Here is an 18,257-nt window from a genome sequence, read left to right as displayed (position 1 = left end):
TGTTACAATTATTTCAAAATAGAAAAGCATAGCTACACTTGAATTGATTAAATAATTTCAGCTAGTCCAAATGATTCAATATTAGCCAATATTAGAAAATATTTAAAAACATTTATACTAGTGTTTCAATTCAGAAAATTGTATTTATATAATATATACATCAAGTCAAAACATTGGAGTGAAAAAAGAACATTAGTAGCCAATATTTAGTCTAGATCTGTTACATTACTGCCAGTGTTTCCAAAATATGTAAATCATTACAGTATGATTTATTTATGGGCAAAGTTCAAAGTCATGACAAGTATCAAAATATTAGGTGAGAAAACATCCTATTTCTCTTTAACATATGTTGAAATACTTAACCATACTTAGCACACCTACTAATATTAATGAGGCAAACCTTGAGGGTAGAATTAAAGAAGGATTACAGGTGATAGGGTCAGTCTATTATAATAATATAGGTATGATAGGTGGTCTCTATAACAGGTGTGTGATATCAACCAGGTATAGATAGATAGATGGGGTATGTAAGATAAAAGAGATACATTAGTCAGAAGTATTTATCTGATCTTTGGTTTATTTTGAGTTCATTTCTTGACATTAGTACACAGGGACTACACTTGTTAACTATAAATATATGTAACAGGCCAACTTTTACTTATTAAGGGAGCAGTATTGGCATTCGCTTAGAAACCACCTCACTTATGCTGGGAATTTTGAGTCCTATATTGGAAAGTGTTGTTCGTGAAATCTGATGAAAAAACATACTCTCCTTAGAGATGAAAAAAAAACTATTTCCAAAATCTTTTATATTTTTGCTGTAGACATGAGCAGGCCGCAAGTACATTTTCAAGCAATTTAAAATTTGACACGATCGGGCGAAAAAATACTCTCATATGACACCTACATTTTTCAGTTCTATAAATAAAAATATACATGAAGATAAGAAAGGGCTTTTACACATTAAAGATCAAAGAAAGGTTCAGTAAGACACTCTTGATTTCTTTAACAATCCATTTCTAACATTTAAATTTTCTGAATATGAGTGCTGGAAGAAGATTTGATGTGCTAATTATAAAGACTTGTGTTTCAGGTAATGCTCAGATCTTACAGTATGATCGTGAACCTGGACGTTACAATCTTGTAAGTTTTTCAACCAATCAGCATGAACTGTTGCTGATCGTGGAATTTGCTGTTAACTAACCTACTGAAGTGCTAATTAGAATAGCTTTTGGTCAATGGAAACAAAATTGTCCGATTGCACTGCTGATTCTTTGGTTTTTCTTTGGACTTTCTGAATTGAAATTTAAGATCGTGGCGGTTTAATACAACATTACCAAAATTCGTTAATTGATCAAACAAAATTCCATTGAGTGATAGCTAATCCAAGAAGCACAAATATACTAACTCTGTTGTGTTAAGAATGAATTTTACAATATGTGTTGGTATTTTTGATATGCTTACAGAAATGATAGTAGTAAATGGAATAGGCGAGTCTGTTTCTGATGCGGCCATACGAGAATTATCAGATCGTTCCAAAAGACCCCGAACACCAGCAAAAACTAGCACATTAGTCATCACAGGGGTCAAAAGGGTAAGAAAACGGTCCCAGTCCTTACTTTCACTGAATCTCTCTCAAAGATCAAGGTCAAGGTCACGGTCTGCAGCATCCTTGACTTCCTCCATTGACGACCTCTCAGGGTCATTTTTCGAAGTTAATGGTAATGCTTCCAATGACCTATCTGATGAATATCTAGCTAATACCTTACGACGTCATCTGTCACACGAATGCTTAGTCCCGCTTGAAGCAGTAAAAGTTTCTATTTCAACAAAGGAACTTGATAAGCTTGAAACTGATGTGTAACATTTTAGTGCTAAAAGTCAATTTGATGAAAAATTGTAGGGTGCTCTGTATATAAGCCAAAATGTGAACAAAAAATTGAAGATCTAGAGTGAGAAATTTATTGCAGAACTTGGATTTAAAAGTTCTGAACTATTTGATTGGCTTTTTACTTAAAATAATTAATTTTAATAGTTTGAGATTGAAGTCATATTATGCCTTATCTGTAGTCCCAATATTTGCATGTGATATGGCTTGCCATAAATGTTTTGTGCTGAAAAAGATATCTAGGTTTTAAGGCCTTAGAAAAGTTAGAAGGGGATATTTCATGAGCCAATCATAAACACATGGAAAGGTTTGAAGAAAAAGATTAAAGAAATATTGTGTTGGATTGTAATATTGGGTTATGTCATTGTAATTTCTTGTTCCTTTTTAGTAAACTAAGCATTCACATAATGCATGAAATCATTCAAACTAATAAAAAGTACAATGCGAATTTTTCGCACTGATCATTCTGTGAATTCATCATTTTCATCACAGCTGAATTTCTCAACAAAAGCAAAAAACTGTTTAACTGCTATGAATGTTAATAAAAAATAAATCAAAAAAGCAAATTAATTCATTTGGCCAATTCATACAGAAAATTGCAAACCAACAGAAATTTCAGATATACTTATGTCTATGAGGGCAAATCAATGAATTTTTGTGCGTACAGATATGATTTCATAGAAGGCTAGATGACATTAAATGTTGTACTTTTAACTTCTGGTCCTTATTTGGCAAATGATGCAATACTGCACCATACTGTGTGCAATCAGGGAAATATGTGAACTGGTGGTAAATGAAATATCCTCAATCACATTTGAATGATTATTTAAAATTTAACAATTATTAATAGTATATAACTCTAGATATATTAACATATATATACTTGTTATACCCTATGTTATATATTTATACTTAATACTGTTGATTTGTGCACTTATTTACGTTTCTTTATACACATATTTTTTAATTATGTTATTTTAAAGCACCCTTTATGTTATTTTTATATTATTTTTGACTGTTAGGGTATAGCTTGTGCAATATTGCTATGATAGATTTATTGAATTTGTGCTATTTAAAATGCTATGCTATAATTCCATGTAATTTGAATAGATTTATACTTGTTGATACAGCCACAGTTCATATACAATGCACACAATTATGTGCATGTACCTCTTGATCCACTAAAGCTATATGTGATCCCGCACATCAAACCAGGTATTAAGTAGCATTTGGTGTATGTAGAGCTATTAATATATTTGGATTTCTGACATCATCAGCTACATTTTGATACCAATTCCATCTCAATAGCTTTCTCTGTTCTGAAGATAAAGTCAATTTAATATCCAGATTTGAGTCCCCTTTAATACTTCACTGCCAGATTATAACTGGGCAGTGCAACGTAATACCTGATGCGATGTGTAGGGTCACATATGTTTCTACTGTGCTATGCTCTTAAGTGCTTATTTATGTTAGCCGATTAACTATTGTGTTAAAGATGGAGCATACTGGCTCAGCATAGGATAGCCAATGAAATTGACTACCTCTAAAAAATGCTATAAATTACGTGCTATATGGTTTCAGTTAATCTCATTTGATCTCAAAAATCAAATCAAAACTTGAATATCATGCTGCTGTATCAAAGGTTATATATCAACTGACTTGTACAGCCTTGGAGGATCATGATAACGTACATCTGATCAAATGTACAATATGAACACATATCTATATTTTGAATGTTATGTACATACATTCATAGGTGTTTCTGTATCATATTTGATGTAGAATCCTAAGCATTATTTTGGAAGGCTGAGAATTTTTGCTGAAAAAATATCAGCTGCTGGCCAAATATTAATTTAAACGAATGAGAACCTGTCTTCAATCCTTCACTATTTTTCGTATTTGTGCAATTTATGCTGAATATATCAATAATCATCATATATATTTATATATAAGGCTTTAATTAATTTGTAATATAATATTATTTATTTTTTTCTCTTAGGCTGTGATTTTTATTTATTCTACTTTTAATTTAATCAGTTATATCTTTCTGAACAGTAATATCATATTAGTGCTAATAGTAAACATAGCAAAGTTCAATAAGTACAAATCTTCAATAGAGACTTTAACAATTTATTATATATTTTTTTTAAATTACCCTCTTAAAGGGACATTTCGCTTTTTTGTAGGTCGAAAAGTTTGTGCTAAAATTTATGAAAACTATACACTAAAATCTAGAGAAATGTGCCCTTTAACGTATCTGAAAGTTTTAACTAAAAAAAAAGGCCGTTAATTTTTAAAAACATTACGTAAGGTTTTTAAGTTTATGCTCTTTGGAAGCTGTTAAAAAACTACTGTACGGATTTGAGTAAAATTATTCAGTTTGTCAACTGCGTTTATAAGCCAATAATGCTAGTGAGTTTGTCTCACATGTCCATAATAAATTCATAATTAGCTAAATTAGAAGAGAATAACGAGCAGAATTCCAATGAGTGAATAGTTAAGGTCAAAAAAATTTTTTGGTTTATCCAGACTGTACATACATGGACTTTTACGATTGGTTAAAACTCTTAAATATATGCAATAAGAACATAGTGATATGATACATGATAATTCATAAGAAACACCAATTAATCAAATAGTTTGCTTAATTTGAAACTTAAAAATAAGGAAACCTATCTTTAATATACAAGCACTAGGTTTTCTATTCTAACACCTCTTACCTCAATTTACTTTTTTCTCTTTACTTAGTCTTTTTTTTTTGTTTAACCTTTTTTGAACTTCATTCTATGTGTACATATCATTACTTTAAAGGATATAATCTTCTAAATCGTTGCCTTGATTTCTTGAAATTTTTTTTTCATCTCCATCCAACTTTTTGAAAGTCTGAAATTAACTTCATCTTTTGTTTTTTTAGTAGGTACTTTAGCCTATCTATGTGTAATTTTTTGTATGATGGTCTACAGTGATCTGATTGGTAATGCAATATTTTAAGTTAATGGTATACACCAGGGTTTCTCAACATGCAGTGCCTTGCCATTTGTAACACTGTAAAATATTGGAATATAAAAAAAAGTAAAATGAAAGCTGCAATCTTCTGTTTTCATATTGTTGTGTGGAAAATACAATAAAGAATCTCGAGTTCATGTAGGGTTGTAGGTGTCCTGACAACATTTTTTTCAAATTCAACAAGTAAAAGATTCAAAATATACACAAAAATAATCAAATTGAAAATTTGACATATAAAATCACACCCACATGATCCAAAAATGCTTGATGTTTGAAACCATGTTTTTGGGGCTTTGGCAATTCCAAATTTGAAAATGGCGCTTTAGCAAATTTACTTGAGAAACCTTGGTATACATTATACGATTGAAAATCAGATGTGGAATTAAATTGTATTATGTTCATATGATTGCATGTCACATGACCATGTTACATTACCGATGGATGGATTAGACCTTTTGGTTTCAAAATTCAATTCAGATTTTTAATTTTGTGCTCTGAAATCAAACACAAAGATTTAAAAGATTATATCCCTACAAAGAATTTATTTGTGCTGTGAAAAATTATTATTTTTTTAAATATAAAAGATAGTTTTGTCAGGATTTTGAAATGATAAAATAAATACTTTTGTAAGAAATATATTGTTTTCAAAGTTTGAAAATTTGTTTTGAGTAGTAAAATAGAGAGGTTTTATCTCATGATAAACTTGCTGCAGCTGTATCTATTAATTAGTGTTGGGTGTTATGAAAGATACTCTGCTATAGAAGCACTGGCCAAGGTCACAAGAAGACATCAATTCTCAATAATTAGTGCTCAAATAAATGAATAACAATGTGATTCATAAATCACTCAAAACCTAACATTTGTAGGTTACTTTGTAATTGTTACTTTGTAATTTTGTATCTTTACATTCCCTTCAAATAATACATGCTAATGATTTTATGAAAAAAAGAGTATTGGTGGTTGCTTGAGAGGCAGGGTAACACCTGACACGACTCTGTGATTGTGTTAGATGATGATAACATGAGAGCATTGGCCTTTGTCACAAAGTAAAGATTTATGATAAAACAAGGTGCAAGTTAAAAGTTAAGATAATTAGATATGTTAATTAAGGATGTCTCTGTTATACTATCTGTGGTAGTATCATTTCTTCAACTGAAATAGCTGAAAATATAAGAATCAACGTTCTTCTGATATATCAATAGTTATCTAAAGATAAATCCTGTAAAATTGTCATTTTGACCTTAATATTAAATATTGTTTCAATTTAATGACTATGGTTTTGAGTGTGAAACTGTTACAGCATGTATTGTAATAACCAGAATAATTTGTTGACACTTTGTTTTTGTTTGTGTTGTGTTCTACTGACTTCTACTAATCCAGGTAATTTTATGTTTATCCATTTTTTATTTGAATGTGCATGTTTTTTTTGGAGAATAATGAACTGTCACTCAAATTTATACAACTAGTTTCTATATATTATTCTTAGTTTTGAATTATTAACCTGAAATTATGGATTAAAAAAAAGGGTCTATTGATATTGTTTGGTACTTCAAACAGTATTCTGTCTACCAGCTGATCCTTGACAAGACCTCTTAGCATTGATCTTTCCAGATTACACATAGTATGTATTCAACTGGGTTGACTGGAATAATGAAGAAAGATGACTTATTCAAGTTCATTAGATGTTCCCTTACAGCAATATTAACATGGAAACTAGTTTATATAATTGGGTGACAATGGGTTTATCTTGGTTATTGAATGATTATTGTTCTAGATACATACAGATACAACTAACAGATGGTAGAACAATTAAAAGTTTAAACACCCACAAAATTTACCTAAAAGCGTTTTTATGACTTGATTAAAAAAATTTATTTGATGAAATAATTATGATTGTCTCTGTTTAATCTGGATTGTGGAATATAAACTTTTAATTGTTTGTTTTTCATGTAAGGGATTCAAAAATGTGTTTTTCGCTGTGTACATACAAGTATTATAAACACCTATAGTTATAGCTTAATCAGAATAATGGAATTATGATCCATAACTATTAACTTTCCCCTCATGCCCCTACTGAGCCTGAAAACATCATTTCGAATCCCTTAGATTTGTCTCTCGTACAGACTTGTTGGTCCTTGATGTCCCTTTCAATCTGTGTTAACCTTTTAAAAATCAATATAGGCTTCTACTTTAGATTTTTCTTCAAAGTTGCTTTTCATCTTTTTTTTTGCATCTAGTTTTGATTTTATTATGAGGTGTAATAACTGTAGATACAAGGACTATTTTTTGTGAAAATTTGTTCCGTTTTGAGTAATATGGTTTAGTCATTGTTAGTTACATGATCACCTGTTTTGTAACTACTTTTGACATGAATAGAGATTGAAAGGGACTACAAAAACCAACAATTGTATAAATGACTGCCCTTAGACATGTACAATCTAATTGATGGTGGTGGTTTTATTCTAGATTTTGTTATAATTTGCATGTTTAGATGGTTAAGGTAGTATGTTGGTGTGGCGTTTAATTATGGCTAATAGCTGCACATGTACCTGTATGATAGAAGTGCACTTTTTAAATCTTTGTATTTTGCACACTACTTACTGTAACTCTATAGATATTCCAAAATATGCTTTGTGAATTACACATTTTGAGATTATTATGCAAATTTCATTTTTTCAATGAAAGCTCTCAAATATATTTTCTTTTTTTTATAAACTTAACAAAGGAACCATGCATACCTGTGATAAAGGTGATTGGGAATTCATCTTTAGAATGATTTTCACGTTTTATTTTAATAGTTTATAGTTATCACGGTCTGTCAGTCTAGTCTGTCTGTTTACTCAAGATTATGTTAATTGTAGGCCTATTGCTTAGAAAAATTTGTATTGGTTCTTCTATCAAAAGGTAGTTCATAAAACTTTATTTCATTTCAATTCACATATCACTTGTGAACTATTATCTAAACTCTTTAACGGCTAGTTGTTTTGTTTGATTGACCAACCACCGAAATAAATTTTAAATTGTCCAGTATTTCTTCAAATCTTGAGTCAGGTCCAGGGCTGCTGATTTTTATTGGCAACCAGACATTTTTAACGGTTAATGACAGTATGTCAACATGATGTTTTTTTTAGGTTCATAATTACAGGGTAATATACTTTTAAGATGTTCAAAAATCTGGTAACTAAGTCCCATTTAACTTTTTTTTTTGGGTTAGATTTGTTTTTCCTGTTGCTTTTTCATTTATTGTTGATGTCAAGAATTTTTTTGTAATTTTGTATTCTTTGTTTGCTTGTTCAAATTTGTTTACAGAATTTTCATCAAAACCGAAATATATGTGCTAAATCAAAATAATATTTGCAACAGAGTTCTCTTCAGTATATTCCTAAGGGAGACTTGGGTCAACTTTGTCACTGGCATTTTTCAACAGCAGCTAGTAACTGGCAGCGTTTTGGACAATCTGATCAGTTGCAGGATTTAATTGAACTGAGCCCATTGGCATCATACAGTGTCAGATGATATTGAATATGTATCATTCTACTTGTTATTTCCTTTCTATACATGACCTCTATATATATATCAATTTTCAAATCATATACTGCATGATTAGAAATTTAGACCCTTTTTTTTAAGATCATTCTAAGAACAAATTTTTTATTATCATGATTTTTTTTTTAATTTATTCATATATTATTTCTCATTTTTTCACCTGTTATCTCTTATTATACTTTATTTAATGTGAAATAACTGGCAAATTATTAATGACAAATATTTTCAATAGTGTATCAAAAGTGTATTTCTATATTTGCAAAGATGATAAATGCTGATGATGATTATTACACATTAGGCTGGATCATACAAACTGTGTCATACAAAAATATAAAAAAATATTAAATCTTTATCTGTTTTTATCACAATTTTCAAAATATGTTCAACAAATGACACAGAATTTCAGATTTTGAATAATGAGTATTGGTCTTAACGTCATATATTTTTTTTACTTTCAGACAATAGAGAGTACTCCTACTGACGAATCTGGGGGTTTCACATCACAACAACGAGAACGAAGTACCCCTGATAAAGGTTAGTAGACTTTATTTTCCAGTCTTACGTCAAAAATGTTCCTATAATTTATTTATTCTGCATAGATTTAATGAATGTCTTCAAGCAATGTTCCGTTTATATTTTGTCACTTTTATGACCCGCTTCCATGTATTATTGTATTTCCACCATGTTTTTTCTGATCTAACTCAAGGAAGAAGAAAAGTGCATGAAACAACAATTTAAGCTTGATTTACTGGTAAAATTACATTCTTACAACAAACGATTCCTTTAACCTGCTCTTATAGGGACAATTTTTTTTTGTCTAAAAATTATAGTGCTAGATTTTATCTTTATCATATATCTATATACATAGGCCAATGTATGGAAGAGTCTTGGGGTAATTTTTTTTTTTTTACAAATATCTGATTTAGTAACTGGATAATTAGATTTAATGACTCTAACAAATCTAAATTAGATCTTGGACAATCAAGACTGATTTTCAAGATTTTGGATTTACCGGTTTATATTTCCCAGTTAAGCAAGTCTAATTTTTAAGTTACAAAGTTAAATTTTCAAGTGAAAAACATGACCGCTGGACAATTCCATACCATTGTGATCAGACTATCTTATGGTTTTTAGCTTCAACTGACTAACTAGGTTTTGACAATCTTTCACTATTCTTTTCTTCCTCACTAACAGAGAAAAAGAAGAGTTCATTTGGAAGTGCCCTTAAGAAAGCATTTGGTCGTAAGAAACGAGCACATAGCGCTGATAGAGATACCTCCAGTTATAAAGAAGGGCGCTATCTGAAACCTCCAGAGCAAGCATATGGCCCTCAATCAAAAGGTTCTTTGGTTTCCAAATTTAGATACAGTTGTTTTATTTAGTAGCACTATTTTGGTTTTGTTTTGATTTTTGCCTGGCTTACTTTGCCTTATAATCAGTTAATAATATCTATATCCATCTGAGACATCTTTGCATATAAGAACTTGTTTTATGTCTAATAAAGGGGAAATCTAATTGTCTGCTGAAAATGTGCAAATTAATTTGTTGTAGGAATGACCAGCTGGAAAAATTTTGAGCAAAACACTTGTATATTTGGATCCCTTTCTATAAGAAATTTTGTGCCCTTCTGATGCCTCAGATATAGAAATTGTTGACTGAGTATATAAAATATCTTTAGTTTCTTTTTTTGTTGTTGTTTATTTTGCTTTTTTCACCAACAGACATTACAGCTTGAAACAGAGTTCAGAGGTAATGATCAGTTGCCCTTTATCCTACCTCATTGACATTCAAACATTCAATTAATCATGTTATAAATGGGTCTAATGTATCATACAATTCAATTTAATCTTTCGCTATTTTTAATGTTTGATTAGTTGCTTGATCAAGATTTGAATTCTGCACCGCCGCAAATGTTATTTTTAAGTAATATTCATACATAATTATTTACCAGACATTTACATTGGCTACTACTGTTCAACTGGGATTGTCAATTGATTTAACACATATCATACTCTGATTCATCCTGTAATGTCTTGAGAAGTTTAGACATTTTCCTTCAATAATTTACCTGGGCCATTGCCATTATTTATCTAGATCTATCCTGACTGACTGCTAAGCTATTCCTCAGTACCATTAGTAACAGGTCATATTTTAGTTGCCCATTTTCATATGGTAGTGTTTAAACATGTTTTGTCTTGTTGTGAGTTACTTATTGTTACTGACTCATTCTGGAGACAAAAACCATGCTACTAAGCATAGGTCTAGTAATTTAGTAATGTTGTTCTGGTAAATATATCATTCATTACATCAGGCTGCTATACAGCGTACAGTTCTAAGAACCTATAATTTGTGTAATGTTATAGGAGTTATTGCCTTTGTATGTGTATCAGAAATACTTATTTTATCTACATTATTCCAATTTCCCACTTCACAAGAGTGAGCCTTTATTTACTTCATATTCTCTGGGCATTTTCTTGATATGCTATGTTTTATTGATATACTCTTAGTATTTTTGGATAAATTTCTTCATATACTTTTAGTATTTATTTTATATACTCTTACTACTTTTTTTGGAATACTCTTAGTATTTTCTTGATATGCTCATAGTATTTTCTTGATATACTCTTAGTATTTTTCTTGATATACTCTTAGTATTTTCTTGATATATTCTTAGTATTTTCTTGATATACTCTAGAAAATTTCTAAATTTTCTCTTAATGAGTTGGTAATTTTTGATATTCTTTTTTGTAATTTCTCTTAATGAATTTGTATATTGTTGTTAATCACATGGTATTTTGTAATTTCCTTACTATTCTGATAGTATTTCTAGATAAACTCTAGTTAATATTCTATATAACATCTACATTATTCTAATGTTAAAAAGTGTTACAGAATTAATTTTCATCCTCAGTTTTTTTTTCACTTGTGTTTTAATACATAGCATCATGAGATATATTATATAAATTGCACGAAATTAATCATACTTGCATGTCTTAATTATTATTTTATTAAAATGAATTAAATTTAGAAAATTTTTATTCCTTTTACTTCAAAAGTGTGCATGCTTAAAAACTTTATTTTTGTCATATTTGTTAAGTTGCTACTGCTTATGTAATTGTTTGAACTGCAAAATACTAAGGATGGGGTAGCAGTGAACAGTGAATTAAGAGAAACATTATCCTAATGCCTTTGAAATTTTTTTATTTTTAAATATGTAGGTTTAATATCAGAAATTGAATGAAATTTTATTATATTGGCTTTTGTCTGTTTTAAAGCATAATTAGGTGTTTCTACAGGCATAGGCTAGTTTAGTAACTATCTGCATAACAACACATGTAGATTGATATACTGTATATATATTTATATCTTCTATATGTTTCAGATGATTTGGAATTAGTCCGAGCCAAAGGAAATGCCTCACCAAATCTTAAAAAATCACGATCCTTGGGAGGAAGCTTAAAGAAGTTATTCCGAAGAAGTCGGCGAAGATCCAAATCAAGAGACAATTCAAGAGACAGCTCCTTTAAAACCACAGGGTCACAAAATCCGTCAAGAGATAGTTCACTTAACCGTTCAACAAACAGATCATCAATGTCTTGAGAGGAACTGTAATTAGAGTTATCTTCCTTTTTTATTTATAGTCTTAGCTTCTCCATCAAAGTGTTCAGCTTGATACCCTGATGTTCATGTCTATAAGTTCAGAAAGTTTTTCCAGTAACTATCCAGTCTGTGAATGTGATTAGTAAATATTAAAGTCCTCAAGAACCAATAATAAGCTTTTCCCTATCTCTTGACTTATTAGACATTATGAGCCTTTTGTTAATGTGCCACCTATTAACTAAATGTTGGTTGCATATAAGTTATAAACCTGCACAATTATAAAAATGTTGGATTAATGTCTGTGTTAGAATTTTTTGATAATATTTAAAAAATAAGATATATAAAATTGTGTATATTGTCAGACTATGAATTTGAAGACAATCTTTTCCACATGAACCAAAATGGTCAAATACAGATGATAACAGTAGGCTGTTCAGTTGATGCAGACTTAAGTTTTAATTTACCAAAAGGAAACTGGTACTAGATAAATGAAAAAACACTGAAAAAAGTACAGTAATCCTGATCTGCTTTTTGATCAGACTGGTTTTCTCTAGATTTTTTCTTCAGGAACAGCGCTAAGTCTCTGTAGAGAGATCGAATAAGCATATATGACACTAAACACAGTTTTTTTATTACTAAAAGATTAGATGTTTATTGTGAGATCGCTCAATTGTTTATGGCCAATATAATTGTCTTCATTATTAATTATTATTATAAATTCAACATAATATTATATTCAATTCATAATAATGGCATAATATAAAATTTATATTAATATTGTCTTTCTTCACAATTAGTTTAGATTTTGCGCCTGGAAATATTTATTTCATGCTTTAAAGGAAAGTTTAATCACAAGCAAAATTTCTTTACCCATATCATCAAAAATGTTGTACTTGTGGAACTGCGGATTTGTCAAATTTGTCTGTGGTCATTTGTATTTTGATAACTACATCTTGGAATAAGAGAAAATTTGTTTTGATACAGTGTGTATTTAACACAATTTAAAACAGAATTATTGGATTTCCAGATAAAGCACATAAGCTCTTCAGATATGAATATGTTAAAATCTACACCCTACCTCTAATATTCTATGCTAATATTTGATTGAAATTTGTGTTGAAGAAATTCCCAATGACTAACAAGATGAATCATTAGAGAATGAAGAAACATAGAGAAAGATTGTAGAGTGTGTTCCTATGTAGCTTAATTATGTACAGAAAGTTTCTATTTATAGAATTCATCTCTTTGTCAACATGTAGACATCTGCCATGAAATTTAACATCCCAAAAGCTAATATTTTTCCATGGGTTATGGAAAATTTTGTGTTTATTTATTTAAATCTTTATTTGTGTCTCTTTTGTTTCTTTGTATTTGTTTGTAACAGAAAGTTCAATTTCATTTACACAAAAAGAACTATTTTTGCAAAATTGGACATAGGCTCTAGTCCTTTCATCAATTACAATCTATAGTCCTGTTATTACAAATTACAAACTATAGTTTATTTTATTATAAATTACAAACCATAGTTCCAGTTATTACAAACTATAGTTCATGATATTATTAATTACAAACTATAGTTCCAGTTATTTCAAACTGTAGTTCATGGTTATTATAAATTACAAACTATAGTTTATGTTATTATAAATTACAAACTATGGTTCCGGTTATTTCAAACTGTAGTTCATGGTTATTATAAATTACAAACTATAGTTTATGTTATTATAAATTACAAACTATGGTTCCAGTTATTTCAAACTGCAGTTCATGGTTATTATAAATTACAAACTATAGTTTATGTTATTACAAACTATAGTTCATGTTATTACAAATTACAAACTATAGTTCATGTTATTACAAATTACAAACTATAGTTCCAGTTATTATAAATTACAAACTATAGTTCATTATATTATAAATAACCAAATTTGGTTTGTGATATTACAAATTAAAAAGTATAGTTTATGTTATCACAAAGTATACTTCCTGTGATAACAAATTACCATCTATAGTTTTGTAATTGTTAATTAATCAAGCTGAATGTTTTTTTTTATTTAATTATTGTATCACAATCATGAGCTGCTCAAGTCATCTGGTATTTCTTTATGATTCTCTTGATGATTAAAATAGGTTTACTCAGTGGTTCACTCAGTGGTTAATTCAGTGGTTCATTCAGTGGTTAATTCAGTGGTTCATTCAGTGGTTATCAAGAAACTCATTCAGAAATCACAGCAGTAATTTATTTATTTATCTTTTTTATGTTTATTTTTTTCATTTTTGATAAAAGTTTGGAAATTTTATTCAGTGATATAGAGGGTAGATTTTATATTTATTTTGGTTTTCTTTCTTATTTGTTGTTTTCTTATTGTATTGTTAATGATCATAATATGATGTTATGATTTATAACTGTATCTTACTTTTCAATTCATATCCCAGTAAATGAACATTATTATTACCAGTGTATGTTAGTGTTTTTCTCTTTTAAAGGAAGCCAAGCATCAGATTGGTTGATTTAAGCATGAACTTTTGTATTTCCTTTGGTTTCCGTAAAGTTTACACACACCACAAACCAATAAGACTAAATCTTTGAGATCTATTGTCACATTATGGTATTTAATAACAATTCATGACAAAAAAAGAAAATTTCAGGTAGAGCCTTTGCCTGAATATTGATGCTTAAAGAAAAATTTTTTTTTTGAATATTCTTAATAATGAATATAATGTTCAACATAAAGAAATTAGATCTAGTAGATCTATTGAAAATCAATGTGTTTTGTTTGAAGAATTTATGTTAATAATTTGCCAAATATCTGAGCATTATAAATAAATGTATTTATTCCAGTGATAATGTTTGAAGTGCCTAGTTCTCTAAATACGAGTAGTCTTTACCTGTTTGGATATTTTTGAATAAATGTAGTAATAGTGTAAGATTATCAGTATTTTAGTTATTATTAGGTATTATTTAGTTCTTAGATCTCATATTAGTTTATATTACTGACTTTTGAAATTTTCTCAAATGTGAACTACACCAACAGATTATTATCATTTAGATACTTACTTTGTAAAGACCACTTGCTACTCTTCATTCAATTAAATCTTCTAATTATAAATGTGTTTAATTAATTGATTATTACTTTAGTTGCAGTGAAAAATTAATTCTAAACACATATCCAAATTAAACCCAAATTTGATACCTTTTAACAAATGATGTTCAAAGCAAATCTCAAAATAACTAATAATTGTTACTTTTTTAACAAATTATATTGAAAGTAAATCTCAAAATTTGTCAGTTTGCTTTTAGAAGATTTACTAAACTTCCTTTTTATTACTGTTTGACTATTCTGTTTGTTAAAGTTTGTTTATGATATTGATGCTCTGTTAATGTTTGTATTATTTGATACCACCTGAAAAATATCAGATCAAAATACCTTGTTTGTTTGTTTGTTAAAAATCGTGTGATAAGTAGTTGAATTTAGAGATATACTGATTATACCAATGTAGTTTTTGTAATGTAAAATAAAAAGAATTTTTGTACAGGCTTCAAATTTTTGTCGTTTATTATTTTGAGAACCAATTTCAAGGGTATTTTACTTTGGTCAATGACTTGCTAGCAATCAATGCCAATAGGTTTGGTCAAGGACCAAGTTATTTTCCTGTAAACATTAAAGTGATACTATGTCTTAAAATGAACATAAAATTTAAGTTCTCGAGAATGGTCAATATGAGTATATATTCTTCAGTAAACTTACCTGGTGTCATAAAGTTACAACAGAATCCCTGTAAAATCCGGAAAATTGATAAAAATCATTAATTATTGAAAAACACTTAATATTAAGCCTTTTTTCAAAAGTTAATTTCATAATGAATTCCATTGCTTTGGAAAAAATAAGATTTTGAATTTATTGGATTATATAAGGAAACTGTTATGTTATTTATGACACCAGGTATATCTACTGATGAATATATGCTCTCGTTGGCCAAGTATAAACTTTTATGTTCATTCTAAGAAATTTCTAAGGAAATTGGCCATCATATTAAGAATAAGTAAAGTAGTCCATAAAATAGTTTCTTTATCCCTAATATTCTTATTATCTTAATCTCACTAAAGTCTGTGTTCATATGAAATAATTATACAAACCAGAAATGAAGTCAAAAGAGAAATTTGCCAACAAAACCTATTACGAGCAGCATATTTTATTATGAGGCAGATTCAGTAGTAGTAACATGTAGGTAAACCTTTAAATGTGTTCAATAGAACATCTTGTGTACATCATTTATAATACATAAGTTTTTGCTCACTTCTTAAATCAATAATTTCATCAAAAGACAACATTTCTATTAAAAATTTATTTTGGATTCTACAACAAATAACAAATATAATTTTCTATAATAAAATAAAATTTTTCATCCCTGAAAAACATCTCAGCAATTCTTGGATCATTTTTGAGGAAAAAAACCAGTAGGCCTTAGTAGTAGTAAACAAATTACTGCTTTAAGCCTTTGTAGCAACTGCTCTACAATAGTCTTTCTTATGAATTCTTTCTTATACTTAATACACCCGGCAAATAAGAGCCCTTGAAAGAAAAACAGCAAACATTATGGCTTATTATTTTTAAAACTTCTGTCAAGGGCGCTCTGATTGACTGTATTTACTAGCGTACAATCTATTCAAATCACTGCATTTACAAACCTCTGTAATACAACAAAGGTGGCAATTGTTGTCAAGATTTAGAGGAATACTACATCTTAAAATGAACATAAGATTTAAGAATTTTTAACTTGGCCTGTAAGAGCATGTATATTCATCAGTAGATATACCTGGTGTCATAAATAACATAACAGGATCCTTATATAATCCTATAAATCCAAAAAACTTAGTAATTATCCATAAATATGCAATTAATATTAAGATTAAGCGTTTTTCAATAATTACTTAGTTTTATGAATTTTCCAGATTTTACAGGAATACTGTTGTAACTTTATGACACCAGGTAAGTTCACTGATGAATATATACTCATATTGACCATTCTTGAGAACTTAAATTTTATGTTCATTCTAAGACGTTCTATTACTTTAAGACGAAGTACCAACACGGACCATTGAGAATATGGGCTTACTTAAATAAAACTTGGAAATCACTTCATATATTTAATTTGAATGTAAAATAACCTTGTTTAGAACTGCATGTATTTTATCACCTTTTTTTTGTTGGATTATTATCTCAGAAGCAATAAATTAAAAAGTAACTCAATGACTATTTAACTCTTAGTAGTTTTGTTATTACACTGTTTTACATAAAACACAGAACTAATATAATACTTACTCAGAATATAACAAGCATAATTATGTGTGATTGAAATTATTATAATAAATTTACGTTATCTTACAAATAATAAATTTAAAAGTGGCAAACCATGCCTAAACAACCAATGTTGGTTCAAAAATACTCAAAAAAAGTTGAAGACCAGCATCAGTAAGTAAAGATAATATTTTCGCAGTCTTATTAAAATTAGCCCCAACTTTTTTTTTCTTTTTTTATTAGTTTTGTTTTTATAGTCACTTCAAAGTATGGTCTTACAACTGGAGTCATGACTATTTGTTAAATTAACCTTTTGACCTAACCTTTTTTAACCAATCAAATTTACTCCTTCTCCAGTGTTGGTGTTTTCTGATGCGATCAAAGGTGTATTTTCAGGAGTAATAGTCCAGTTTATCAAGTCCACTGCAAGTGAAAATAGAAAACACATCTTTCATTGGATGTTCTGAATTAACTCAGTTAAATTTGATTGGTTAAAGCTAATGTCACCAGCTTAGGACAAAAGGTTAATTTGACGAATGTTCAAGACTTTGATCCCTTGACCCTAAACTGAAGTGACTGTACTAAAAATAGAAACAAATAAAAAAATGAAAACGATAGTTGGGTCTAATTTTAATTGATGTTTTTGATATAAAATATATAGAAATATAGATTAATAAATCTGTCCTTTTTTGACTCTCCCAGGAAAAGAGTTGACACTGTTTAATAAATTATTAGTGCAAAAACTGATATACTTTGTAATTTTCTGAAATTTTCAGAGAATATCTTTCTGCAAAGTTTCAGGTAGCTTAATTGAAAGAGGGGCGACTAGAAAGTACACCAGTGCCAAAGAGATCTCGAAGGATTCACAAGTTTGTGGTTAAAGTTGCTTATTTGGTTATTCACATTTTTGGCTCTTTTAA

At 29.0% G+C, this 18,257-nt stretch overlaps 1 protein-coding gene across 1 annotated transcript; it reads left to right on the top strand.

The window, feature by feature from the left end:
* Positions 1–1,041: 1,041 nt before the first annotated feature.
* Positions 1,042–12,040, top strand: LOTGIDRAFT_157105 (hypothetical protein; the record flags this gene model as incomplete). Its single annotated transcript, XM_009048881.1, has 5 exons — positions 1,042–1,093; positions 1,467–1,594; positions 8,899–8,974; positions 9,635–9,781; positions 11,823–12,040. 5 exons carry the CDS (start codon positions 1,042–1,044, stop codon positions 12,038–12,040), a joined length of 621 nt encoding a protein of 206 aa, XP_009047129.1.
* Positions 12,041–18,257: the final 6,217 nt, after the last annotated feature.

Source organism: Lottia gigantea (genome assembly GCF_000327385.1).
Source record: "Lottia gigantea unplaced genomic scaffold LOTGIsca_13, whole genome shotgun sequence".
Classification (NCBI taxonomy): Eukaryota; Metazoa; Mollusca; class Gastropoda; family Lottiidae; genus Lottia; species Lottia gigantea.
Note: the sequence above shows the minus strand (reverse complement) of the source record. Positions and strands in the feature narration are given on the sequence as shown.